Source organism: Aquarana catesbeiana, linkage group LG11 (genome assembly GCF_042186555.1).
Source record: "Aquarana catesbeiana isolate 2022-GZ linkage group LG11, ASM4218655v1, whole genome shotgun sequence".
Taxonomy (NCBI): domain Eukaryota; kingdom Metazoa; phylum Chordata; class Amphibia; order Anura; family Ranidae; genus Aquarana; species Aquarana catesbeiana.
The window spans coordinates 16089229-16116736 of NC_133334.1; the positions used below are offsets into that span (position 1 = coordinate 16089229).

At 42.8% G+C, this 27508-nt stretch overlaps 1 protein-coding gene across 1 annotated transcript; it reads left to right on the forward strand.

The window, feature by feature from the left end:
* Nucleotides 1-1154: 1154 nt before the first annotated feature.
* On the forward strand, nucleotides 1155-27508 carry LOC141112923 (vomeronasal type-2 receptor 26-like). Its single transcript, XM_073606029.1, has 6 exons — nucleotides 1155-1180; nucleotides 1595-1756; nucleotides 10156-10447; nucleotides 14036-14202; nucleotides 26270-26415; nucleotides 26607-27508. The coding sequence occupies exons 1-6, from the start codon at nucleotides 1155-1157 to the stop codon at nucleotides 27506-27508; spliced, it is 1695 nt and encodes a 564-aa protein (XP_073462130.1).

Below are 27508 nucleotides of genomic sequence, written 5' to 3' on the forward strand. Positions count from 1 at the left end.
AGTACCTGGTCTAACAAGAGTAACTAACCAATAATTCTATCAGAGGTAACCAGTGGAAGCCGGTGAAAATTCAGACGGGAAACGGGTAAAAAGAATAATCAAGTTATGAAGAAATAAAGAACATTAAGGTACTACTTGATCACACAGTAGGTGGAATGCCTAGGGGAGGGAATATGGGTGGGTGAAAAAGTTGGAGGTGTCCTGGATCTTAAGTTTGCCCAGTGCATTGGCAAGGTCTGCATGCAGGTACCAGTCCATATAGTGGAAGGGAGTCATGTGAAAAGAGATCTCTTCTGGAGAGAAAGAATGTTCCATGAAGCAATGACAACTGGCAATAAAGCATTTTAGCAATGTGGAATGTTGGGTGATCGTGTCCAATTTCTCAATGTGAAATAGGGTTTGGAGTGCTTCTTTCACCAAAGCAATTTGAGACAGGGAAGGGTGGATCCAAGCTCGCATTAGTGTCCTGCGAGCTGTCAGAAGGCAGATATGGACCCATTGAGGGAGAGAGTCACAGGTAGACGTTGATGAGGAAGCCTGCAAGGTGTCCAGGGAAAGGCATCTTTATGAGAACAAGTTTGTTTGATGACAGTTGTGTTGCATTAATGTTGTTAAAATGCTCCCTAAACCAGCTGAACGTTCTGTGTCTGTAATGTGCTGAGGTGAAGAGTAATTGGAACTGCTAATGGGCTCTGTGGGGAAGGAATCGTTGGCCTGTACAAGGGATGGCACTGTGATGGAGTAGTTCTCTTGGGTTTACCATTACTTGAAGCAGACTGGCTGCTTAAGCCTGCAGGATCCCATTGGTCTGGTGGAGTGTTGGTAGTGCCTGGAGCTACTGGGAATAAAGAGGCCTCTGGAGTCAAGAAGTTCCCTTTCTGATGTTGGACTGAGTAATAATACTGAGTAATATTGAGCCATGGATACGGCCTGAGTTACCAAACCCCTCTATATCTGAATTTTCTGGAAAGTCCTTCCAGGATTCTGAGGCTTAGATGATCCTGCTGGAAAGGTGGTTGCAATTTCAACATATCCCAGTCACTTGGGTGAGATTCTGATCTTAACAATCTGCTATACATTGCGCATAGTTGGCTTTAAGAATGACTTGACTGTAAACAGTTCCAAAACTATTGACATTTTTTTATGTTATCATAATGTATGGAACGTTTAAGAGCATCAGGTGGGCAAGAAAACAGAACAGACACGGAATCATGAAAAGAAAAATGCTTTTAATCACATTACATATTTTATTAGAAATGCTTTATTTTCTATTTTCTATTTAACTATTGCTTTTAGAAATTTTTTTCATGAACATTTTAAACAGACCAAAGCTTTAACTAAAATACAAAGGCCTATTTTCCTCTTTCCCACAACTAAATAAACTCGAGGTTCTAAATCTCTCCACTACACGTCTTTATAAACCGAGCACAGAGGGCTCCGACCTGCTGCACCAACAGACACGGCAGCTCACACCATCCAGTGTACAGATTTTTTCCTCTGCATTTGTTCAGATTTAAGGAAACATTTAATTTTGTAAAACAATGTGGCTTGTTTTATTTATGTGTTTAACATTATGTCTGATCAATATCCACAGTCCATCACCAGCTTGTCACCTGCAGATTGTACCAGCGTACGAGGATTATGAATATGTTCAGGATGGAGACATCATCATCGGAGGAGTCTTCACCGTCAACTGTCTCATGGCCGGATACAAGATCCCTGAGAAGCCGAATCTTACTAAAATATTCTGTATGAAGTATGTAACTTGAACAAAAAAAGCATTTTGATACTCATATCTGTAAGGTAATGAAATAATGATGAACTGAACAATTGCAATCACGTCTAACAAACACAATTTATGATGCCAGATTACTGGATGACGGATTATGTATTGCTGCATTTTACATATCATTTGCTCCCTTTATTCAAAACAGTTTACTGTGTTGCTTTTACTGATGCAAGAAAATTCTCTCTAAGTTGGTAGAAAAGTCTATACATTTGTCTATAAAACAATCTCTAAAAGTGACCCTATCAGGTTAGAAGAGGCAAAAAAAAAACAAACAAAAACAAATGAAAGTACTCTGCTGTAGAAGAAGAAATCTATTGATCTTTCTGAAGACCCATGTCTCCTACCTCTGCCCTGTTGCAGAAATTACATATATTTCAGCAATCAATTGCTCTTCTATTGCAGGGACCGTTCACAGTCACTTTAAGCCCAAAAGAGTTTTCCAGTTTTTTGATTCACAAGTTTTCTACCATATAGATAATAAGGTGAATCTTTCAATAACTCAAATATCTCAGCAAACAAGCTAAGTTGGGTTACAACTCTTATCTAACCCGACCCGAATGTCTTCCCTATTCTCAGGTTTACAGTCATGATACAAAATTAAATCCATCACACATACCTCTGTGGGAAGCTTCAAATTTATGCTGACTTTTTCTCACTTTTTGGCTCAGGTTAGTTTTAGGGCAATTAGGCCGTGCATATTATTGCTATTATACTATAACAGAGTTCAACCCAGTCAGACTTCATAGATCAATTTTACTAAGTTTATTGACTGGGGAGTAGGGATGGGCCAAACACCCCCCTGTTCAGTTCACAGCAGTACTACCGTACAGGGGAAATGTTCTAACCTGAATGGCGAACCCCATTCAAGTCTATGGGAGCCGAACAGGATAATGACAAAAGTGCCCATTTTGAAGGCTTATATGCAAGTAATTGGCCATAAAAGGGGTATGGGGGTCTGGGTACTGCCCTGGGGGACATGTATCAATGTTTGTTATTTTTTTAAAAGCAATCATTTTTTCAGGAGCAGTGATTTTAATTATGTTTAAAGTGCAGCAATAAAAAAAAATATTTTAATTATAGTCAAATCCCATTTAAAATCACTCGCGGTTACAATTGCCGGCACCCGGCTATTAACCACTTGTTGACCGGCTCACGTCGATATAGTCGGCAGAATGGCTCTCCTATGCAAACTGATGTACCTGTACGTCAGTCTGCAAAAACAGGATAACAGGCACGCCCGGCGATTACAGTGAGGAGAGGCAGAACAGAAAACTGCCTATGTAAACAAGGCATTTCCCTGTTCTGCCTAGTGACATGATAGGGATCTACTGCCCCCAGTGATCTCTCTCATGTTCTAGTGAGCCCATCCCCCCTACAGTTAGAACACACAACGAGGGAACACAACTAACCCCTTGATCGCCCCTTAGTGTTTAACCCCTTCCCTGCCAGTGACATTTATACAGTAATCAGTGGCCATTTTTAGCTCTGATCACTGTATAAATGTCGATGGTCCCAAAATAGTGTCAAAAGTGTCCAATCTGTCCGCCGCAATGTCGCAGTCCCCAAAAAAATTGCAGATCGCCGCCATTACTAATAAAAAAATAATAATAATAAAAATGCCATGAATCTATCCCCTATTTTGTAGACGCTATAATTTTTGCGCAAACCAATCAATATACACTTTTTGAGATTTTTTTTTTTACCAAAAATATGAAGAAGAATACATATTGGCCTAAACTGAGGAAGAAATTTTTTTTTTATATATTTTTTGGGGGGGTATTTATTATAGCAAAAAGTTGTCGGTCCAAATTTTTTTCAAAGTTGTCGGTCATTTTTTGTTTATAGCGTAAAAAAAAAAACACAGAGGTGATCAAATATCACCAAAAGAAAGCTCTATTTGTGAGGAAAAAAGGACGTCGTTGTCAGTTAAAGCGCAAAAAAAGATTACACCGCACACATAGCAAAATGACATTTAACTCCTGCAAGGCTATTTAAAAACACTTGAGCATATTCAGAAAATATGGGGATTTAGTTGCACCATATGGCCATATAGTGCTAAGCCCACTACTACGTCAAAGTACCCCAATATCAGTGGGTCCTACGCTATCCATAGAATGGAAGATCCTGCTTCTCTGAACCATGGGAGACATACACTCCTCTATATGGGAGAATTAAAAGGACTCCTCCTATGTTTGATTGTCAGTTAAAGCGACGCAGTGCCGTATCGCAAAAAATGCTCTGGTCATTAAGGGGGTCAAATCTTCTGGGGCTGAAGTGGTTAAAAAAAAGGCATGTCAATGGGGGGGTGGATTGCCAGACTCTTATCTGAGCACACAGCCCAGCAGGTCAGGAAAGGGGAGGGATGTGCAAGCGCCCCCCCTCCCCGAACCATACCAGGCCACATGCCCTCAACATCAATACGGGGACAAGGGGCTTTGGGGTGGGGGGGGGCAGAGCATGTATTTTTCACTGCGTCCTTTTATTTGTTTCTTTTTTTTTTTAAATTGTCAGTTGCAGTTTGTCTTATTGCGATGCTGGTGTCCCCACTTTTTTTAAAATATATTTCATTTTTGTTTAGTTTTTCAATTTGTGTCAGCAGCAGGCCTCAATTGTACACAGTTTATACTGCACCAAGCACCACATTTCATTTTTTTTTTTTGCTCCATCTTTTTCATTATTATTGGTGTTGTTCCCCTGTCTTCTTTCTTTAAATTGTTAGCCGCAGTTTGTCTTACTGTAATGCTGGTGTTCCCCCTTTTTTATTAATATATAAATATATATACACACATATATATATATATATATATATATATATATATATATATATATATATATATTTTTTTTTTTATAAAGTTTTTCAATTTGTGTCAGCAGCAGTGCTCAATTTATAGTGCACCAAACACCACATTTCATTAAATAGAGTGCAACAAATCACCCATTTCCTATTATGTAATACTTTTGTGTAATAAGCCACCCCTCACCATCACGGGAGGCCAACAAGGAGAGACAAATGTTCCCATGCCACTATGAGGGGGCAATCAGTGTCTGTATCCACAGGAAAAGGTGGACGTGGTCCATCCTCAGGCAGGGCACATTTGTCTCTTTTTACTGACATTGGTCATGCTATCCAGCCACAGCATGCAGAGGTGGTGGTGGACTGGCTTACTAATCCATCCTCATCCTCTATCACCCAAGCTGACACTAGTTCACAGTCCACCGCAGCTGGCCTATTCTGCCTCCTTATCTACAGCTACTTCTGCCATTGCCTCAGTGTCATGCACGGAGGAGTCAGCTGAATTATTTAAACACAGCACCGGCCACTTGCTTCTTGAGGATGCACAGACATTACTTGATTCTGATGTTGGTTCTGAGGTTGGGGAAGGGAGTAACATGAGCCCACAGAGAAGGGAGAACACTGATAAACAACAAATTGGCAGTCATATTCTCCCAGCCTATTGCCAAGTTGGCTCCAGTGATGAGGATGGAGGGGTTGATGATGATGAGGTCACTGACCCGACTTGGGTGTCAGATAGAACAGAGGAGGAAAGTGAGGGTGAGGCACAACACCAACGAGGCAGGATGTCCTCCAGAGGCAGCCATCATAGAACAGTAGGGAGCAGCCATCCTATTCCATCTGATTGTAGAGCTCTCTTCTCCCAGCCCACTTCCCACAGCTCAGCTGTGTGGGCCTTTTTTAGCACATGTGCAGTCACTCGCACTGTTGCAATTTACAATCTTTGCCTCCAGCAGATCATGCATTGGAAAAACTCTAGCTATTTGGGTACCACATGCTTGACAAGGCATTTAACCCCCCAACACTCAGCCCATTGGCAACAGAACCCAAAGCCTAATTTTTCTGCAACTGTTTGAGCGGGGTGTCAATTTTTTTTTTTTTTTTTTTTTTTATAGCAAGGCCAATTCTTGTTTTCATCAACAGTACCTCTAGAAAGTTATGGAGTGAAGGCACTACCAACACCCACAGCCCAATTTTTCTGCATGTGTTACTTCTATCAAAAGTCTGCAAAAGAGACAACAGACTTTATCTGAAAAAAAAAATTGTTAATCTTGGCCTAAGTGTACTATAATTTGGCTTTTTCACATAATGCTTGCTTACTGTGGTGCAAAACTTTGTTATTTCCGTGCAAAGTCTACCAAAGAGACACCAGAATTTATTACAAAAATCTCTAATCTTATTCCGAGTGCACTAAATTGTGGCCTCATCATAAAGACTGGTTCCCCAAGCTGTTGTTTATAAATTAAAGTGGTTGTAAACCCATTACAACCTCTTTTACCTACAGGTAAGCCTAAATTAAGGCTTACTTTTAGGTGCTTGAAATATCTCCCAAACCTCCACGGTTTAGGAGATATTTAGAAATTAGACGAGCGCCGATGTCTATGGCGCATGCACCGTAGACAATGGCGCAGGCGCACTCAAGACTCCTTTAGAAGCGGCGAGTGTGCAGTTTCTAAATGAGATTGCTCCGTGACTGGCGGCTCCCGCGCACATGGAAAAGGGTACAGTGGTGGCATCGCAGGCTTCGGTTTCAGGTAAGTGACACATAATGGGCTACTATGCGATTCATAGTAGCCCATTATGCTTTACCTTTGCAGGGAAACAAAGAGGAAGTAAAACCCATCAGGGTTTACTTCCTCTTTAAAGAAAGCTTGCAGGAAAAATCCATTTAAATGTCTTTTTTTTTTCTTTATAAATGTCAGTTTTGCTGCAGCAGGTTCTATACAAAGTACAGATGTGCCACTTTACAAGTAGATTAAGGGGACCTCCCAGGCACTATATTTAAAGCAATTGTTCAATTTTATTGTTTCACTTTAAGCATCATGAAAATCACTGCTCCTTTAAAAACAGTATTTTCTTAAAGTATTTTTTGCATTGGTACATGACCCCCAGGGCAGTACCCAGGCCCCCATACCATTTTTATGGCCAACAATTTGCATATAAGCCTTCAAATGGGAACTTTTGATTATTCAAGTTTGGGTCCCAATGAATTCAATGGGGTTCATGGTTCGGGTCCAAACATTTGTGATGTTCGAGAGTTCTGGCACGAACCAAAACATAATAGTATCACTTAGAAAACATATTTTTATTTTAATGACATTAAAATTACAGCCGAGGATACTAATATCAAGGTCCTTGTTTGGGCACTTTTAGATTTATTTACTAAAACTGTTGAGTGCAAAATCTGTTGCAGCTCTGCATAGAAGCCAAACAGCTTTTAAGTTTTATTGACAAAACTTAATTGAATAAGCTGAAATTAGAAGCTGATTGGCTGCCATGCACAGCTGCACTAGATTCGGAGTGCAGACTGTTTTGTTGCTTCCTGCTGTGCCGCCAGTAATCAAATCAAAAATGCACTTGGCTGCTTGCTAGGCTCAACAGTTAGCAGGGGTACGGCTCCGAGTCAGGGAAAGATGAGCTGGACAAAGAGATTTGCTGGCCTGTTGGTATTTAAGATGAGATTGTTTTTTGAATTGGGAGGTATAGGAGGTAATGCGCCCCCTGAGAAAAACCTTACCAGGTTCCCAAAATAGATAAGGGGTAGTCAGATGGACTCCATTGGTTTCAGCAAATTCCACCCAGGCAGCCATCAGGGTGTGTTTAAAGTCATCGTTGTTTGCAAGGTAGGAGAAGAAGTGCCACGTGCCCACGGGACGAGGGGATTTGAGCCCAGACAGCTGCAAGATGTTAGAACTGTGTTCCAAGATGACCATGTCAGAGGAACAGAAAAAGTATATTTACGGTCAGTAGGATGAGAAGTACACCATACATCTAAGAGATGGAGCATAGAGATTGAGTGGGCAAGCAATATCTGTCCACATGTGTTTCAGATGTCACAAAATTTGCATGCGTTTATTAGGTGAATGCAACCCTTAAGATTCCACGAAATGATCTTAAGATGATCCCCTGCATCCAAAGGAGCCATGGCTGTTGCAATGTGAAAAAGTTAAGTGAAGCAGCCCAAAAAAGGGCAATACTGCATCAGGCATCGCCCTGTCGAGTCCGGTATCATTGTCGTATTTATAGAATCTTATTAAAATAAAGAAAAAAAAGCAAATAACAAATTAGGCAAAACAGAAGCAACAAGGAGGATAGGACTCCAACAGAACATCATGGACTTTACTTCTTTCCACACGGAGCTAACTCCCAGAATGCTCCCGCAGTGGGTGCTTCCTCTAGGACAAAGAGCATTGAACAGCTCCAAGGGGGGGAAGAGGGCGTAGGGAAAAGATAGTAGGATGAAGGATAGAAGGAAGAGGAGAGGAGGAGGCGGAGAGCGAGGGGAAGGAGGGAAAGGGGGAACCCAGTAATTTAAGGTGCCTGTGCGGCAGATGAAATGTCAATTGGTGAAGGCGAATATAAGGAGCTTACGCAAGAGAAATGAAATGGGCCAGATCCCTACTTCCCATAATGGGGAGAGCCCATACGTTCCAAGAGAGAAACCAATTTGTAGTATCTAGCAGATAAGAAAACAAATTAAAAACCAACCAGAGGGCGTTAACAAACAATTAGAGTAAACCAAGTGTAAGCTTAGGTAGAGCAGTTCAGCAGTTTACAGAGATTCCATCTGGAAGGCCAAAGTGAACACGTTTGTGAGAAGGCTTTTGAGGGCTCTGTGGATTCCATGAGGATAAAGCAGATCTTCTAGGGGAGGAGGGTCCATGAGAGGTGGAATATTTTTCTTGATCCATAGCTGTGACCTGAGTAGTGTTGAGGTAGTGCTCCACCTCCGAGGGAGATATGAAGGAGTTGCAGTCTCAAGTGGAGGGTTGAATATGGAGAACAGGCGGGCATGTCAAGGCAAATTTGACATAGTTGATGTAGAGGGAGGAGCAGACGGATGAGAAGGCTTTCCGTTGGAGAAACACCTCAATGGAGTAGTCAGCAAAAAGTAGTAGCGGATGATCAGTGGAAAGATTGATGTTTCTTGGCATAATTAAGGTAGAGGACACTTAGCGTTCAAGGGTTGCCCAATGTGATGAGCACACTTCACCAGGCATTTTGAGTGGAGACCCAACTGCTCTGGGGTAGTAGTGGAATGTGTAGGATTCTGGCAGCCCTATGATGTGCAAATTGTTGCATCTTGATCGATTTTCCAGATAATTACCTTATCTCGAAGCTCCCTTTGAATATTAGAGTCTAGCCACCACTGCAGATACTTCTGCAGCTTCATCTTCAATAGGGGAGATCAGCTGCTCGGTCTGCGTGATTTGCAAGGCTTTGATTTGTAGATCCCGATGTCATTGCTCTAGGCCTTTAAGAACTGCTTGGTCCACAGCCTCAGTGATCATGGGGGTGAGGAGTGCTACCACTGCTTGGGCAATGCCAGCTGGAGAAGCAGGATCCATCAGTGCTGGCAAGCAATGTGTCTGAGGCTGCTGAAATGCCACTGAGGTGCCAGAGTCAGTGTAAACAGTGGGCGCCATATTGGCTGCTTTGGGAGCTGTGCCCCCTGTGGCTATTTGGGAAGACAGGACTGTGTGGAGGAGCGATCGCTCTGCAAAGTGATCCATGGGGTTCCCCTGGGCAGTGTTGTGGTAGCAGGGGGGTATACCACAGGCGGTGGTAGGCTTGAAAAGCAGGTAAACGAGGAGTGCAATGGGAGCCAATGCAACCTAGCTCCTCTCCATGCGGCGCCGGAACTGGAAGTCTTAGTTTTAGTTTAATGTTCAGAACTTCAGCACAGTTCAGTAATCCTCCTGCAGAACAAACTGAGATACATTTTACTCCCCGACAAGCTTAACTCCTGGTGTTGAAAGTGGAATGGTCTGTTATGGTTCAGGATGGGGGTCGCCTGTTAGCTGCCCCTTTCCCATTCCCATCCAGCCAGGCTGCACAATATGGTCTGGAGTTGATTCCAGGAGGACTGCATCCCATATTTTTTTAGTTTGTTGTGTGATGCCCCCTTCAAAATCCATAAGGAAAGGACTAGGCTATGACCATATCTGATCAATGAAATCACCCAGGATAGCTGGTGGATTGGTCACAATTTAAAACAAAGATGGTGGGGAGCCGGAAACTGTCATCAGTTAGTGGCTGTACTGATACCACCATTAAATTATTTCCTTCTGCAGTAGCCAATGGTGGGTGAACTGACCAATACTAGCCTTAGTTTGTCCATTCAGCAAATGGCTTGGGTTAAGGTTAAACTCATGACTGACTTGAACCTGAAGCTCATCCCTATTGGTAAGCCAGTTTATGAGATATTAACACAAACAATACTGATTTCTGTATCTGTCAACTGTAATGGGTTGGTATAAGCTTTTTTCATTTCCATATTGATATTAAACCAAAAAGTGTTAGGAAACTGATGACCTCTTGTACCCATGTTATGAATCCATTATATTAACAGACCTATGCAACATTACTACAAGAATATTCAAATGTTCCTTTTTGCCATTGACCAAATGAATAAAAATCCAACAATCCTGCCTAATGTGACCCTAGGATATCATCTTTATGACTCGTGTTCTGATCCCAGAAAAGCCATAAAAAGTGTTTTACAGATTTTATCTGGACCAGGAGAGACTATCCCAAATTATTCCTGCCGAGATCACCAGGAATTAGCTGGTTTTATTGGAGACCAGAGTTTAACCACAACCTTGCCTATATATCAGCTGTTATTTGTATATAACTACATGCATGTGAGTATAATAACATGAATTATGTCTGAAGTCTGGTATATCAGGGCTGTTTTGTCAGTCTCATCTGTTATTTATTTATTTTTTGCATAAACATTTCCATAAAACTTTTTAACATTGCAGAAGTGCAGCATATCTATCATATGCATAAGCATACAGGTACAATTAAAAACATAAATATATAAAGTGTCAATATAATATTGACACTTTGACACTTTGACACTTTGCTACAATGTAAAGCAGTGAGTGTACAGCTTGTATAACAGTGTACATTTGCTGTCCCCTCAAAATAACGCAACACGCAGCCATCAATGTCTAAACCACTGGCAACAAAAGTGAGTACACCCCAGAGGTAAAATGTCCACATTGGGCCCAAAGTGTCAATATTTTGTGTGGCCACCATTATTTTCCAGCACTGCCTTAACCCTCTTGGGCATGGAGTTCACCAGAGCTTCAAAGGTTGCCACTGGAGTCCTCTTCCACTCCTCCATGACGACATCACGGAGCTGGTGGATGTTAGAGACCTTACACTCCTCCACCTTCTGTTTGAGGATGCCTCACAGATGCTCAATATGGTTTAGGTCTGGAGACATGCTTGGCCAGTCCATCACCTTTATCCTTAGTTTCTTTAGCAAGGCAGTGGTCGTCTTGGAGTGTGTTTGGGGTCGTTATCATGTTGGAATACTGCCCTGCGGCCCAGTCTCCAAAGGGAGGGGATCATGCTCTGCTTCAGTATACCACAGTACATGTTGGCATTCATGGTTCACCAATAAACTGTAGCTCCCCAGTGCCAGCAGCACTCATGCACCCCCAGAGCATGACACTCCCACCACCATGCTTGACTGTAGGAAAGACACACTTGTCTTTGTACTCCTCACCTGGTTGCCGCCACACACATCAGACACCATCTGAACCAAATAAGTTTATCTTGGTCTCATTAGACCACAGGACATGGTTGACCCCCCACCCCACTGCAGCAATGCTGGCAGCACTCATACTTCTATTTCCCAAAGACAACCTCTGGATATGACACTGAGCACCTGCACTCAAGCTCTTGGTCGACCAAGGTGAGGCCTGTTCTGAGTGGAACCTGTCCTGTTAAACCTCTGTATGGTCTTGGCCATCATGCTGCAGCTCAGTTTCAGGGTCTTGGCAATCTTCTTATAGCCTAGCCCATCTTTATGTAGAGCAACAATTCTTTTTTTCAGATCCTCAGAGAGTTCTTTGCCATGAGGTGCCATGTTGAACTTGCAGTGACCAGTATGAGAGAGTGAGAGTGATAACACCAAATTTAACACCTGATCCCCATTTACACCTGAGACCATGTAACACTTACAAGTCACATGACACCGGGAGGAAAAATGGCTAATTGGGCCCAATTTGGACATTTTCACTTAGGGGTGTACTCACTTTTGTTGCCAGAGGTTTAAACACTAATGGCTGTGTGTTGAGTTATTTTGAGAGGACAGCAAATTTACACTGTTATACAAGCTGTAAACTCACTACTTTACATTGCAAGAAGCAGTGTAATTTGTTCAGTGTTGTCACATGAAAAGATATAATAAAATATAATAAAATATTTACAAAAATAAGAAATTTTCCACTTCTTATTAAGTGATTGAACAGTATTGATTGGCATATTCATGGCTTTGGATATCTTTTTATATCCTTTTCCATTTTTGTAATGTTTCATTACCTTGTTACGCAGGTCTTTTGACTGTTCTTTACTACCTCCTCATGGCTCAGTGTCTAGCCTGCTTAGTGTATCCATGTGAGAGCTAACAAACTCATTGACTATATACAGACAGTAATCGTGATTTAAAAAGCCACAAATGTGGGAAATTAAACTTTAATTGCCATTTTAACCTGTTTGTGCCACCTTCTATGTCTGTACCAAGGTTAAACATTCCAGGGTATGTAAACTTTTTAACAGGGCCATTTCTGTTATCATTATGATTTATAAAGGATCAAAAAAATGATGTGATAATCAATGGCTTCATGTGATTATTAAATAAAATAAAAGACATTTGTTTGGCATGATCAGTAATATTTTCAATAATAGATTCAAAATGTCACAATTTCTGACAGGGTATGCAAACTTTTGAGCACAACTGTATATATACCTGTACTCTCCACTACATCCATTGCTTCATCAGAGAACATAGACACATAAGCAGTGATTAGTAATCAGTAATCATAAATAGTAAACATAATTTAGGCTCTTTTCATTTTGATCCCAGAAGAGGATCTGGCATTAGTAAAAATAACTTAAAAAAACTAAAAGGCTCCTAACTTGTCCTTGTGTTTTTCTATGGTGTTCCACACTGTGTATTGCCATATCCCTCAACTGTTGGCTCTAGCATAATGTTGGACAATAGCTGTAAACCCCTCCTACAGGTAAAGGAAGCTTTGACCTAAAAAAAAAAAAAAAAAAACAGTTGGTGTAAAAGTGGCAATGGCTAGCTGTAGGCTGAAAGCTTTTTTTTTTGTTGTCAATGAGGACCATAGCCTACATGTGATCAGTATGTCATATTTGGATACTGATCATTAGTTGCATTCCATCTGTCATGACAGAAGGGATTGAGAGGCAGCAGTCATGCAAAGTTTCCACTAGTGGCCCTCAAAGGGAGGCAATTTTTATGGCTTTATGGATCTGCAAGAAAAAGTTTTTAGGTGGCTATTAAGTGAATGTCACTTTTTGCAGCTGGAGTGCAGATTTTGGTGAATGAGGGTATATGTTGCTTGGCCCATTGAATGTGCAGGTTATTCTTTATGTGGATGTATTTCAATGACGCAGCTAAGGATTTGTATGTAAATGTTTAGAGAATGTGCAATAAATTTTATTTTAGAAAAAGTGTGTCTTCCTAAATCCTTTGAAGCTTAGCTATTTCTTGTAAGTTTATAGCCAAAATGTTGAAACACATCATCCTGTGTTTTAGATCAGTTATGGGGCAGTGGATCATACTTTGACCAACAGAGCTAGCGTTCCCTCTTTTTACCATGCGGTCCAAGATGACTTTAGGGTTTATCATTATATATCAGATCTACTGAGACATTTTGGATGGACTTGGATTGGAATAATATCATCTGCAGATGAAAGTGGAGCAAGAGAATCATCTTGGTTATTAAAAATTTTGTTAAATCGTAGGTATTGTGTGGCCTTTATAATAACAACTGGTATCAATGTATTAATGCCTGAAAGTCATGCTTTGGAAAGTGCATATAGCACCATTGAGAAATCATCGGTAAAAGTGATCATACTCTGTGGAACATATCATGATGTCATGTTTCATTCCTCACTGAGAAGATTATTCAGGGATGTAACATTCATCCTCCCTCCTAATTGGGCCTCAAATATTGCTCTTATAGAAAAGTATCCGGAGATTTTGAATTGTAGCTTATCCTTGAACTTTTGGTCTGAAGCTGATAAGAATTTTAAAAATTTTGTTGATGGTTTCCATCCAATGATCTGCCCAAAAGACAAGTTACTTGAAAATCTGTGGATGACAACACTTTTCTGCTCGTCAGGGAACAAAAAAAAAGATACTTTGTATGAAAAATTGTATCACATTTCTCTTCACAATTGTACAGGTCAGGAACATTTACCAGACTCCAGAGATTATTCATCTAACAGAACTTCAGATCCTGTGTATCGCGCGGTGGAACATGTGGTTAATGCTCTACAAGTTCTGTACTCATCTCAGAATTATTCTTGTCTTAAAGGTCAGGCAGATGATGAAGGAAAATATAGACACAAGGTGAGCACAAATGTGGCCAAAAATAGATTAGACTTTTATTAGAATCCTTCAGTGGAGATGTGTCAACGAGTCATGATTTGTGACCGGTGACCAACTTGCAGCTTACTGTTTGTAATATTTGGTATAGCAGATAGTCATCCCAATGGTCAACTAAAGAAGTAAGTACAACAGGTTGACAACACTGCTGAAATTTGTGAAGCATCAGCTTAGTGTTATCAACCTGAAACAGGAAGTGCTGCTCTCTGACTAAGAAACTTTGCAACACATTTACAAAAAAAGAATATGCATATATATATATATATATATATATATATATATATATAGTGAGACATCATGTGAAACAAACCGAAAAATAAATCTAGGGTTCACATACTCTCTTCTTGTTGTCTTGTCTAGATATATATTTAGGTGTCAGGAAAAATGATGGTGCTACAAAAAGGTTTGATTTGTGCCAAAACTCTCGAACATCGCAAAAGTTTGGTCTTGAGCCGCTAACCCTATTGAATTCTATGAGACCTGAACTTGAAAAATTAAAAGTCCTAATTTTGAAGTCTTATATACAAGTCATTGGCATAAAAAGGGTATGGGGGCCCAGCTACTGCCTTGGGGGACATGTATCAATGCAAAAAAAACTTTGAAAAAAGATTGTTTTTAAGGGAGAAGTGATTTTAATGATGCCCCTGTCATGCAGCTGCAGAAAAACTGGTCTTTGGGCGATGGTGGTGCCTTTACCCCATAACTTTCTAAAGGTACTCTTGATAAAAGCAAGATTTGGACTTGCTGTAAAAATTTCTAATTTTATGCACCTGTCAAACAGGAGTGGAAAAATTGGTCCTTTGGTTTTAATTGTGCCCATGAAACCTATATAATGAATTACTTCAATAAAAAATCAACGCCCACAAAGCTAGGTAGCCTAGACAGTCTTGCAGAGATTTGAGATCGCAATAACACTTAATCAGCGACAACGGCATCAGGGGCTTGATAGCTGCTGCTAATCCAGGACTGATTCATTTTGACAATTGACAGCCGGTCAACGGAGTCTTTGGACAGAAGTGCTCTTTTATCTGTCACAAAACCACCAGCAGTACTGAATGCCCATTTGGAAAGCATGTTGGATGCAGGGCAGCCCAGCAGCTCAATTGCATACTGGGCAAGTTCTGGCCAGCGGTCTGTTCTCATGACCCAGACACCCAGTGGATCGTCTACTGGAGAGCTCTCCATGTTTATTTCCACCCCTGAATAATCTTCCACCTTATGATGCAGATGCTGATGATGGAATATGGAAGCTGACAGTAAACTACCAGAGTCTGAAAAGGCATTACATAAACTCGTCTTTAAGCTGTCCTCAAGATATTTCATCTTCTGCACCCTCTTTGAGGCAGAATGAGTTCCGAGACTTTGCCCTTGTAACGGTGGTCAAGAAGGGTTGCCAACCAATAATGGTTCTTCTCCTTGATGCCACAAATTCTCAGGTCCTTTTGCAGGCTTTGAAGAATAAGGGAGCCCATGCACTGCAAGTTTGTGGAAGCAGAGTCCTTGGGGTCTCTGAGGTTAAAAGCATCTGGAACTACCTCCTTCCAGCCACGTACTACTTTCAAGGTTTCTGGGGATTGAAAACCTTCCTTTAAGGTTTGACGTATGTCTGCCTCTTCTTCTATGCCTCCAAAACTGCCAGAATCCTCCTCCTCTTCTCTCTCCTCTTGTTTGTTTTGTGGCATCAGAAGAATAGTGCCTGCATAAAGTGGGCCTTGAAAGAAAAATAAGTCCTCCTTTTCCTCCCGCTGCTCTGCCTTGAGCGCCCTGTCCATAATGCCTTGCAGTGTATGCTCCAGCAGGAGCACAACAGAGATTGTGTCACTGATGCATGCATTGTCATGGCTCACCATCCTTGTGACCTCCTCAAATGGTGACAGTACAGTGCATGTATCCTTTATCAGCAGCTTTTGGTGTGGAAAAAAAGCTCTCCTGAGCCTTTACTTGTGCCATACTCTCACAGGTACTCGTTGACGGTCCTCTGCTGCATGTGCAGCAACTGCAGCATTGCCAAAGTTGAGTTCCACCCAGTGGTGTATTTAGGTTTTGTGCTGCCCTAGGCCTGACTAAACTCATGCACCCCCCTAATTTAAATACGACCCACCCCTTGCTGCCGAGGCCACACCCCTTCCTGTTTTAGACCCGCCCTATCATCTGTAAACCACACCCCTTCCTCTTTAGGCTCATTTGGCTCCTTTTAGGGGGGAGGGGGGAACAGGTACCCTTCCCCACTCCCTGGAGACTGCAACTAAATGTGGACTGTTTAAAGGGTTTGCATTGATTTTAGCATGCATGGAGCACTTTGCACATGCCAGTGGCGGCTGGTGCTCAAAATTTTTTGGGGGTGCAAACAAACTAAGAAATTCTGAAAAAAAGACATCAATTGTAGCCTCACTGTGCCCCATCAAATGCAGCCACTGTTCCATCAAACGCAGCCACTGTGCCCACCAAACGCAACCACTGTGCCCATCAATTGCAGCCACTGTGCCCACCAAACGCAGACACTGTGCCCCATCAAACGCAGCCACTGTGCCCATCAATTGCAGCCACTGTGCCCACCAAACGCAGACACTGTGCCCCATCAAATGCAGCCACTGTGCCCACCAAACGCAGACACTGTGCCCCACCAAACGCAGACACTGTGCCATCAAACGCAGCCACTGTGCCATCAAACGCAGCCACTGTGCCATCAAACGCAGCCACTGTGCCCACCAAATACAGCCACTGTGCCCATCATTTGCAGCCACTGTGCCCACCAAACGCAGCCACTGGGCCCACCAAACGCAGCCACTGTGCCCACCAAATGCAGCCACTGTGCCCATCATTTGCAGCCACTGTGCCATCAAATGCAGCCATTGTGCCCCATCAAACGCTGTCACTGTGCCCCATCAATTGCAGCCACTGTGTCTTTAAATGCAGCCATTGTGCCCCATCAAACGCTGTCACTGTGCCCATCATTTGCAGCCACTGTGCCTTTAAACGCAGCCATTGTGCCCCATCAAACGCTGTCACTGTGCCCCATCATTTGCAGCCACTGTGCCTTTAAACGCAGCCATTGTGCCCCATCAAACGCTGTCACTGTGCCCCATCAATTGTAGCCACTGTGCCTTTAAACGCAGCCATTGTGCCCCATCAAACGTGTCACTGTGCCCATCATTTGCAGCCACTGTGCCTTTAAACGCAGTCATTGTGCCCCATCAAACGCTGTCACTGTGCCCCATCAATTGTAGCCACTGTGCCATCAAATGCCAACACTGTTCCCATAAAACTCTTATAATTTTTTTCAATAACTTTACCTGCTGTGCCGAGGAGAAGGGTCAAGCAGTGTGGAGGAGGGTAGGCGGAGCATAAGGCTCCACCTCCGCCAGTCATCGGCCGCTTATGGGGGCGTGAGTCACACGCCGCCCCCCGCATGAGAGAAAGTCCCCCCACCCGTCTTCCTGATTCCCGGCTCCCGCGCCCGCCCCCGCACACATGCAGCCCATGGCAGCCACCTTGCTGTAGCAGGCGGCGCTGCTGTGTATGGGCGTGCTTGTCAGAGGGTGGTGGGGCGTGAGCTCTGCTAAGCACGCCCATACACACGCCCCTCCACTCTCTGCCAAGCACGCCCATACACAACAGCGCCGCTACAGCAAGGCGGTCGCCGTGGGCTGCATGTGTGCGGGGGGGCGGCCGCGGGAGCTGGGAATCGGGTGGGGGGACTTTCTCTCATGCGGGGGGCGGCTTTTTTTGCCGCCCCCCACAAAGTGCCGCCCTAGGCCTAGGCCTTGTTGGCCTAGGCCAAAACACAGCCCTGGTTCCACCTGGTGGGCATGTCACAAATTAGGTGGTTTACAGGCAGGTGGAATTCTCACTGAATTTCAGCGAACTGTACACTGGCTTGGCTGTGTATGACTGCCTGAAATGGCTACAGACCCTTCTGGCCTGCCTTAAAAGATTTTGCAAACCTGGGTACCTGTTTAAAAAATGCTACACCAACAAATTGAGGACATGTGTCAGGCATGGCACATGTGTCAATTTTCCCTGTCGGAGTGCGGACAGAAGATTAGTGGCATTATCACACACCACCATTCATGGCTCAAGCTTCCATGGTGTGAACCACCTCTGGGCCTGCCCCTGCAGAGCTGAAAGAATCTCTATTCCAATGTGGCTCCTGTCCCCTAGACAGACAAGCTGAGGCACTGCATGGCATCTTAAGCCTGACTCATTGCATGGCATGAGGCATGTATGAGCACTGATGGGCACAGATGAGGCATAAATGAGCACCAATGGGCACAGATGAGGCATGGATGAGCATTGATGGGCACAGATGAGGCATAAATGAGCACCAATGGGCACAGATGAGGCGTGGATGAGCATTGATGGGCACAGATGAGGCATGGATGAGCACTGATGAGCACTGATGGGCACGGATAAGGCACAGATGAGCGCTGTGGGCACCCCAATCCAGCCCACTCAGGCTGCTGCAGTCTCCCTCCTCTGTTCACATGCTGTATTGATCAGTGTGAGGAGAGCACAGAGATGAACTGGACATGGCGCCAGTTTGTTCACAAAGTGATTGCTCCATCACTGAATGGAGTGATCACATAGTAAAGGGCCTGTAACTGGCCCTTTTCCCTAATCCTTGATGCGCTGGGTCCTGAGCACCCAGCCATCACAGACACTCCCAGCTGCGAGTCCCAGCGGGCGTGCAATAAGCATGAGCACGGGAGGAAGTCAATGGATGCCCTCCCAGAACTAACCAGGCGTGCTGTAGCTATCATTCAGCTATAGCATGGTCAGCAAGTGGTTAACAACCAATTAGTCATCAGCTGTCAATGGCTTCCCCGCTGACAGCTGAATAAAAAAAACATTGCCAGCAATAAAAAAGTGAAAAAAAAAATGGCCCTTTGGGTTTTGTATGGATTTTTAGGGGAACCCCACAACAAAATGTAAAAAAAAAACTGCGGCCCCCCATAAAATTCATACTAAACCCTTATTCGAGCATGCAGCCTGGCAAGCCAGGAAAGGGAGGGGGATGAGTGAGTGCCCCCCCTCCTGAACCATACCAGGCCAAATGCCCTCAACCTGGGGGGTGCTTTGGGGCATAAGGGGGGGCTCTGTCCAACCCAAAGCACCATGTCCCTATGTTGATGGGGACAAGGGCCTCATCCCCACAACCCTGGGCTGTGGTTGTGGGAGTCTGTGGGCAAGGAGCGTATCAGAATTTGAAAGCAAGGGGGCCCCAAGATCCTGTACCCCATGGGAATGAGTATGGAGTGCATTGGGGTACATTGTACCCCTACCAATTCACCAAAAAAGTGTCATCAATAAATAAAAACACAGAGACAGTTTTTGTCAATTTCTTTATTAAAAAATTAAAAAACAGTGTGCCCAATATAACACCATCGTCAATCACCACACCCGCCACACCAATGGACCCTAAAAAGAAAAAAAATGCTCTGCACTTGTTGGTGGCTGACCACTGAATTCCTCCTCAGCCTTTTGACAGTTCCTATATAGGTAAGGGGTGGGGCAACCTGGCAGCATCAGCTGATGGCACTGCCCACTTTTTTACTTCACCGACCGGTGCATGGAGAAACACTGTTTTATTTTGTTTTTAAATAAAGGAATTGTCAAAAACTGTCTGTGATTTTAATACTTTTTCATACTTTATGTACCCCATACTCATTCACATAAGGGGGAGCTGGGATCTGGGGGGCCCCTTGTTAAAGCCCCCTGCCCACAGACCCCCACAACCACTAACCAGGGTTGTGGGAATGAGGCCCTTGTGCCCATCAGCATGGGGACAAGGTGCTTTGGGGTGGGGGGCAGAGCCATGTTCAGGGCGTGTGGCCTGGTATGGTTCAGGATGGGGGGCTTGTCCCCCCCTTTCCTGGCCAGCCAGGTTGCGTGCTTGGATAAGGGTCTGGTATAGATTCTGGGGGGATACCAAGCCGTTTTTCTTTTTTTAATTGTGAAATGGGGCTCCCCTTAAAATCTATATCAGACCCGAAGGGCCTGTGTTGGATGGGGGGACCAAACACCATTTTATGTTACATTTTTCTATTGCTGGCAATGGTATTGCAATTTAAATGTCATTGTATTCATTTTTTTTCTTTAGAAATGTCAGGTTTGCTGCAGAATGTTCTATACATGGTACAGATGCGCAGCTTTACAAGACAGACTAAGGGGACCCCCCATGCACTATACTTAAAGGAATTTTTCAGTTTTATTGTTCTACTTTAAACATCAATAAAATCACTCCTCCTATAAAAACAATGTCCCCTAGGCAGTACCCGGACCCCCATACCAAAAAAGTGTCAGAAAATTAGATGCATAATTTACTTATAATTTATGCTTCTTGAAAGCCTAATGGCGCTCCTTGGATTTTGGGCCCCTCGATATGGCTAGACTATGAAAAAGTCTCCCCATACTCAAGAGGCATAGCAAAATGTGTTTTGGGGTGTAATTTTAAGCATACCTATGCTGAGTGTGAGACATACACTATATTACAAAAAGTAATGGGACACTTGCCTTTACACGCACGTGAACATTAATGGCATCCCAGTCTTAGTCTGTAGGGTTCAATATTGAGTTTGCCCACTCTTTGCAGCTATAACAGCTTCAACTCTTCTGGGAAGGCTGCTCACAAGGTTTAGGAGTGTGTCTATGGGAATATTTGACCGTTCTTCCAGAAGCACAGGTCAGGCACTGATGTTGAACGAGAAGGTCTGGCTTGCAGTCTCCACTCGAAGTCACCCCAAAGGTGTTCTATCGGGTTGCAAGCTAGTCAAGTTCCTCCACCCCAAACTCGCTCATCCATGTCTGTATGGACCATGGACCTTGCTCTGTGCACCGGTGCGTAGTCATGTTTGAACAGGAAGGGGCATCCCCAAACTGTTCCCATAAAGTTGGGAGCATGAAATCGTCCAAAATGTGTTGGTACGCTGACGCCTTAAGAGTTCCCTTCACTGGAACTAAGGAGCCATGCCCAAACCTTGAAAAGTGACCCCACACCATAATCCCCCCTCCACCAAATGATTTGGCTAGTGCACAAAGCAAGGTCCATAAAGACATGGATGAGTGAGTTTGGGGTGAAGGAACTTGACTGACCTGCACAGAGTCCTGACCTCAATCTGATAGAACACCTATCGACTGCTAGCCAGGCCTTGTCGCCCAACATCAGTGCCTGACCTCACAAATGTGCTTCTGGAAGAATGGTCAAACATTCCCATAGACACACTCCTAAACCTTGTGGACAGCCTTCCCAGAAGAGTTGAAGCTGTTATAGTGGCAAAGGGTGGGCCAGCTCAATATTGAATCTAATGGACAAAGGAAGGTCATTCATGGGTCAAATTCCAAAAAAAATTTCTTTTCGAAAATCTTATCTAAGAATTTTCATTTGAATTTTGCACCATTAGTGGGCCGATTTTCATGCAGCCATCGAATCTGAGTGATCGGCTTGTTGGAAATTTTTTTTTAAAAACGAATGACTTTCTAATTAATGATGGGAGAATCGTGTGAGAAATATAATTGGAAAAGAAATGCGCATGAGCACAAGAAAAGAAAATTTCTGGAAAGAAAAGAAAATTCCCGGAAAGAAAATAAGATTCCCGGCCACAAAAATTCTTTTCTGTAGCAACATTAGGGGAAATTGAAGGCTTGGTTAGTCAAATTTCGAAATCAATGGTGGAACCATCGGATCACAAAATGCATGAAGTTTCGGATTTTTGAATTATTGTGCAATTCGACTCAAGCACAGTATGGCCTGCATAAGACTGGGATGCCATTAAAGGTAATGTGTGTGTAAAGGCAGGCGTCACAATACTTTTGGTAATATAGTGTAACTTAAATGGTTAAAATGGCAACATTGTGAAAAAAAATGTACTTAATTTCTTCATTTTCAAAAAATTGCAACAACAAAAAACTCACCATGCCTCTTACTAAATACCTTGGACTGTCTACTTTCCAAAATAAGTATTTGTACTGTCCTGGCATTTTATGGCCCTAAGGAATGAGCTAGGCCGTCAGTACATCGGGTGTGATCAATTTTCAAGTACAATAGCTTGTAGACTCTATAACCCTCACGCAGACTAAATCTTATACACTGATTTTTAGGTATTTTTTCATCTATTTAGGAAAAAGTAAACAACCCAAAGGTGATTAACCGATTGCCACCCGCCCTTCCCCAACCTTCAAATGACAGAGGAGTGGTGCGGCTCTCGCTCTGGGACAACATCATATGATGCCCACAGGGGGCATGCAGTGCGGCAATCACTTCCCCTTCTGTGTTGCTAGGACACGGCGCGACCCTGACCTCTGCAAAGAGCTGCGGCTCCTTCACCATGTGATCGGCTGTGTCCAATCACAGCCTGTCACATGTAAACACGGAAATGCCGGTAATCAGCTCTTATTGCCTCCCACTGACAGAGTGTGTGGCGAGGAGAGCCGATCAGTGGCATCTCCTTGCAGGGGACATTGAGACATGTAATAGGTCTGATTACAATAAAGCGCCACCAGTGCCAGCAATCAGTGCCCACCAGTGCCAGCAATCAGTGACCACAGGTGCCACTAATCAGTGCCCATTAGTGATGCCAGTCAGTGCTGGCTATCAGTGCTGGCTATCAGTGCTTCCCATCAATGCCCATCATTGCTGCCTATCAATGCCCATCAGTGCCACCCATCAATGCCCATCAGTGCCACACATCAATGCCCATCATTGCTGCCTATCAATGCTCATCATTGCTGCCAATCAATGCCCATCAGTGCCACCCATCAATGCCCATCAGTGCCTATCAGTGCCACCCCTCAATGCGCCCATCAGTGCCACCCATCAGTGCTGCCTATTAGTGCTCATCAGTGCCACCTATCAGTGCCCATAAGTGCAGCATATTAGTGCCTCCTCATCAGTGCCACCTAATCAGTGCCCATAAGTGCCACCTAATCAGTGCCCATAAGTGCCCCCTCATCAGTGCTCATAAGTGCAGCCTCATTAGCGCACATCGGAGAAGGATAAAAATTACTTATTTACAAAATTTACTGACAGAAACTTAGACATTTTTTTTCAAAATTTTCTGTCATTTTTTTGTAAAAAGTAAAAAACCCAGCAGTGATTAAATACCATCAAAATAAAGCTCTATTTATGTGAAGAATACAATACAAATTTCACATGGTTACAGTGTAGCATGACCGCTCAATTGTCATTCAAAGTGTGACAACGCTGAGAGCTGAAAATTGGCCTGGGCAGGAAGGGGGTAAAAGTGTCCGGTAGGCAAGGGGTTATATGCCACCATAAGAAAACTCTATCTGTTTCAGAAAAAAGGAAGAAGGTGAATAGTGTCTGGTACTGTGTCGACCTGACTTGACGGTATGACAGTATTTCACTTGTTTTCAACTTCTAGTGTTGCAACCTGTTGCAACCTATTTGCAACCACTTCCTCTCTGCATTCATAATGTATGGCATTTTCTAGGGTGGGTTTCCTGATGGTGAGCGCCACCCTTTGGGCCCCTTCTGCTAATTTCATGTTTGGTGAGCATTGATTCCGAGCATGCGTGTTTGTACATTTCGACTTTTGTGTGACGGATTTGTGTACTGACCAATATGAAAATAAGTCATCAAGCCGTTGTCCGACGAAAATTTACTAGCCTGTCATCCAACATTTGTTGGCCGAAAAGTATTATTCATCTTCTTTAATGGGATAATAATGAAGCTGCTTTGCTGGTGATACTGATGAAGTTATGCCAAACCTATTTTAAAAGGCATTTGTTTTTGTAAGATCTGAAAATAACGAATCAACGTTCACCAAACGTCTACTAACACGAAATTAGCGGAAGGGGCCGAAAGGGTGGCGCTCGAGAAATTAACCTTCTCTTTATACTCTCGTAGTACGTCACTACGTTTTCGTGTTTGTCGAACGACAATTTGCAGATTGTTAGTATGCTAGACAAAATTATGCACACGCGCTTTTGACAAGAATCAGACGCTCGGTCGCACAACAATCAAACCATGTGCACGAGGCTTTACATGTGATTGGGGGCCAGACATATGTATCAGTCAACCTCAATCACCTTTTGTATTGGGGAGATCCCCAAGTGTGGGGGGTGAAAAGAAAAAGAAGAGGAGTGGGACCAGATGTGGAGGAGAGAGAACCCAAAAAAGGAAAAATCTAGCAATCAGTCACTCAACTATTAAGATTTTTAGTGTATCTAGTTGGGTTTACAGAAGTGGAAGCAATTTTTCTTATGTAATAGTGTACCTATGCTCCATCTTGAACCCCTCCCCCCATTACATCTGTATGAACTGTTTGTGGATCTGAAAAAAAAATCATTAGAAATCTTACTGTGAAAATGTATTATGCCATGACGGGTGGAAATAACGCTAGGGAAGCAAAAACACTGGCAGGAAGTGAAATAGGCTATAATGAGATATTGGCTTTGGATATCTTGGAGGAACTCTGGGAAGAGGGGTAGTTGGAGGAAATTGAATTGCTGGAGAAGGCAATAGGAGGAAACTTTGAGGGTGAACTATAACAGATGACGGTCATGTCTAAAGCCTCCTTCCATCCCCACTGACTGAAAGGCAATTTCATTCCCACTTTCTAGGGAGCCGTTTGATTTTAGATCTAATTTGTCACGTAAGGAGAGGTAAGTTATTAAGGGGTCTGATGGATAATGCCAATGTGTAGTTGTTTATGGTGCACAAAGCTATGCCAGAAGAGATGTGTGGTGGCATTAAGTACATCTGCAATGCACCTTGCCACCGCTTGTGTTTGGGTTCCATTAATAACATCACAGGTACTTTTTGATGGGCATCCAGAAGTTCTGCCTTAGGAAATAAAACTTAAGACAGTCTCACCTTATAAAAACACAAATAATATTATGTTGTCATCTCCTTATTGAACAAATAATTTCATGAATCAAGTTCATTCATGCATGAAATATGTAAAATTTTGAAAAATGATTAGCTGCAGTCAAATATGTAAGATAATAAGTTGGCTTTTAAAATCTAGATAGGTGTAATCATAACTTGATGTTTAAAAAAGAAAAAAAACACACATTCATTTGGTCATTTACTAATCAGAAAAAAAAAGCTTTAGAGTTTGTGTAATAAAAATAAAAATAAAAAGCATTGTTAAAGTCCACAGTCAGCAGATGGTTTACAAGTGGAAGAATCTCAGCACAAATAATTGCTCTCTGTGACACACCCTTGTCCTCAACAGAACTTTGTCCGCCGTAAATGCTTCCTTTGTCCAGAACCAGCACTATCCAAGACTCTTTAACCCACCCAGTCACCAGACAACACCAGTCTTGGAGTAGATCAGGAATAGCCTTTTATTTGAGATCTCACACAAATATATACACAAGGATGACAATACAAACTGTAACCAGAAACCTAATAACATGAGCTAATTACCAATCCTTTAGACAGCCTAGGTGACTCAGAGGCATGACCTTTAGGACAGACTTGCTGTCTTTTAGCTCAGAAGACACAATCAACATGATCATTAATAGAAACACAGAAAACCTTCACACAATAGCAGAGTTAACTGATGCAAACAACAATTTGTGAAATACTCTTAGAGCCCACACTAGACTTATTTACAATAAACACATTATAGCAGACAACAGACAAACAGGTGGCTGGAGTTGATGACATCAGCATCTTCTATGAGCCCCAAACATTATGAATCAGTCACTGTTTATAATATGGCATATACAGGGTTCCCAGAGTTTTGTGTTTTGGGGGGACATGGACTTGAATCCAAAATAACATTACTTCAAGGTCCCCAGGCATACACCTTGCAAAGAGTATTGTTCCCTTAAAATCCAGGGCCCATAATCAGAAGGCAAGGGGTTAGCATTCAGTCCTCTCCAAAAGCCTCTGTCCCGGTCTGTCACACTCTCCATAGGAGAAGAGATTTTATCTGAGAAAGTAGGATAGAGATGAGATTACATCACTTGTAAAGTGTCAATTATACATTTGAAAACTTGTTTTTCTAAAACCAATATAAAATATATACTGTATAACATACAACATGTTGCTTTCTGTTAGGTTCCAAAATCTCAGTGCTCAAAAAGTTGTCTCCCAGGATACCGGAATGTTCCCAGCTCTTCCATATACCCTTGTTGTCATAGTTGTGTCCTGTGTTCATATGGAGAAATATCAAATATTACAGATAATGCCTATGAAATATTACTGTGGGTATGCTCTTTTTGTATGTATTGTCTCTAAAGAACATTAAAAAGGCCGAATTGTAACCTAGAAATAAACGACTTAGCTGATTTGATATGTTGACGCATATTAATATTTGATTATATTAATATATATAAACCAAACAAGATATCCTATAAGTGATCACAGTGTTCATTCATTTTATTTTGTTTTCCAGATAGAGAAAACTGCATGAAATGCCCCGATCATGAATGGCCAAATGAGAACAGAACTCGCTGTATTCACAAGGAAGTAGAATATCTTTCCTTCACTGATGACACGCTCTCACTAGTTTTTATAACCTTCTCACTGTTGTATTTTGGGAAGACTCTTCTAGTACTCATCATTTTTATTTTACACCAGGACACACCAGTTGTGAAAGCCAATAACAAGAGCCTCAGCTTTGTCCTCCTGGTCTCCATCATGTTGGGTTTCCTCTGTGTGTTCCTGGGTCGTCCTGTGGATGTAACCTGCTTGTTACGCCAAATTTCTTTTGGAATTCTCTTTACAATAGCTGTATCTTCTGTATTGGCCAAGACTATTATGGTTTGCATTGCCTTCAAAGCCACCAAACCCAACAGCGTGTGGAGGAAATGGATTGGAGTAAAACTGCCCACCTGTACAGTCTTAGCTTGTTCCAATGTTCAGGTTATAATCTGTATTAGTTGGTTGTCCATCTCTCCTCCCTTCCAGGAATTGGACACACACTCCTACCAGGAGAAGATTATCATTCAGTGTAATGAAGGGTCAGCTATCGGGTTCTACTCTGTCCTGGGTTATATGGGGATCCTGGCTGCTGTCAGTTTTATTATAGCTTTTTTTGCCAGGACATTACCGGACAGTTTTAATGAAGCCAAATACATCACCTTCAGCATGCTGGTGTTCTGCAGTGTCTGGATTGCCATGATCCCGGCCTATCTAAGCACCAAAGGGAAATACACGGTGGCTGTGGAGATATTCGCCATACTGATTTCCAATAATGGTCTCTTATATTGTATATTTCTTACAAAATGCTTTATAATTCTCTTTAGGCCGGAACTGAATACAAATGCCTATATGCACAGTCAAAGAAATATATAA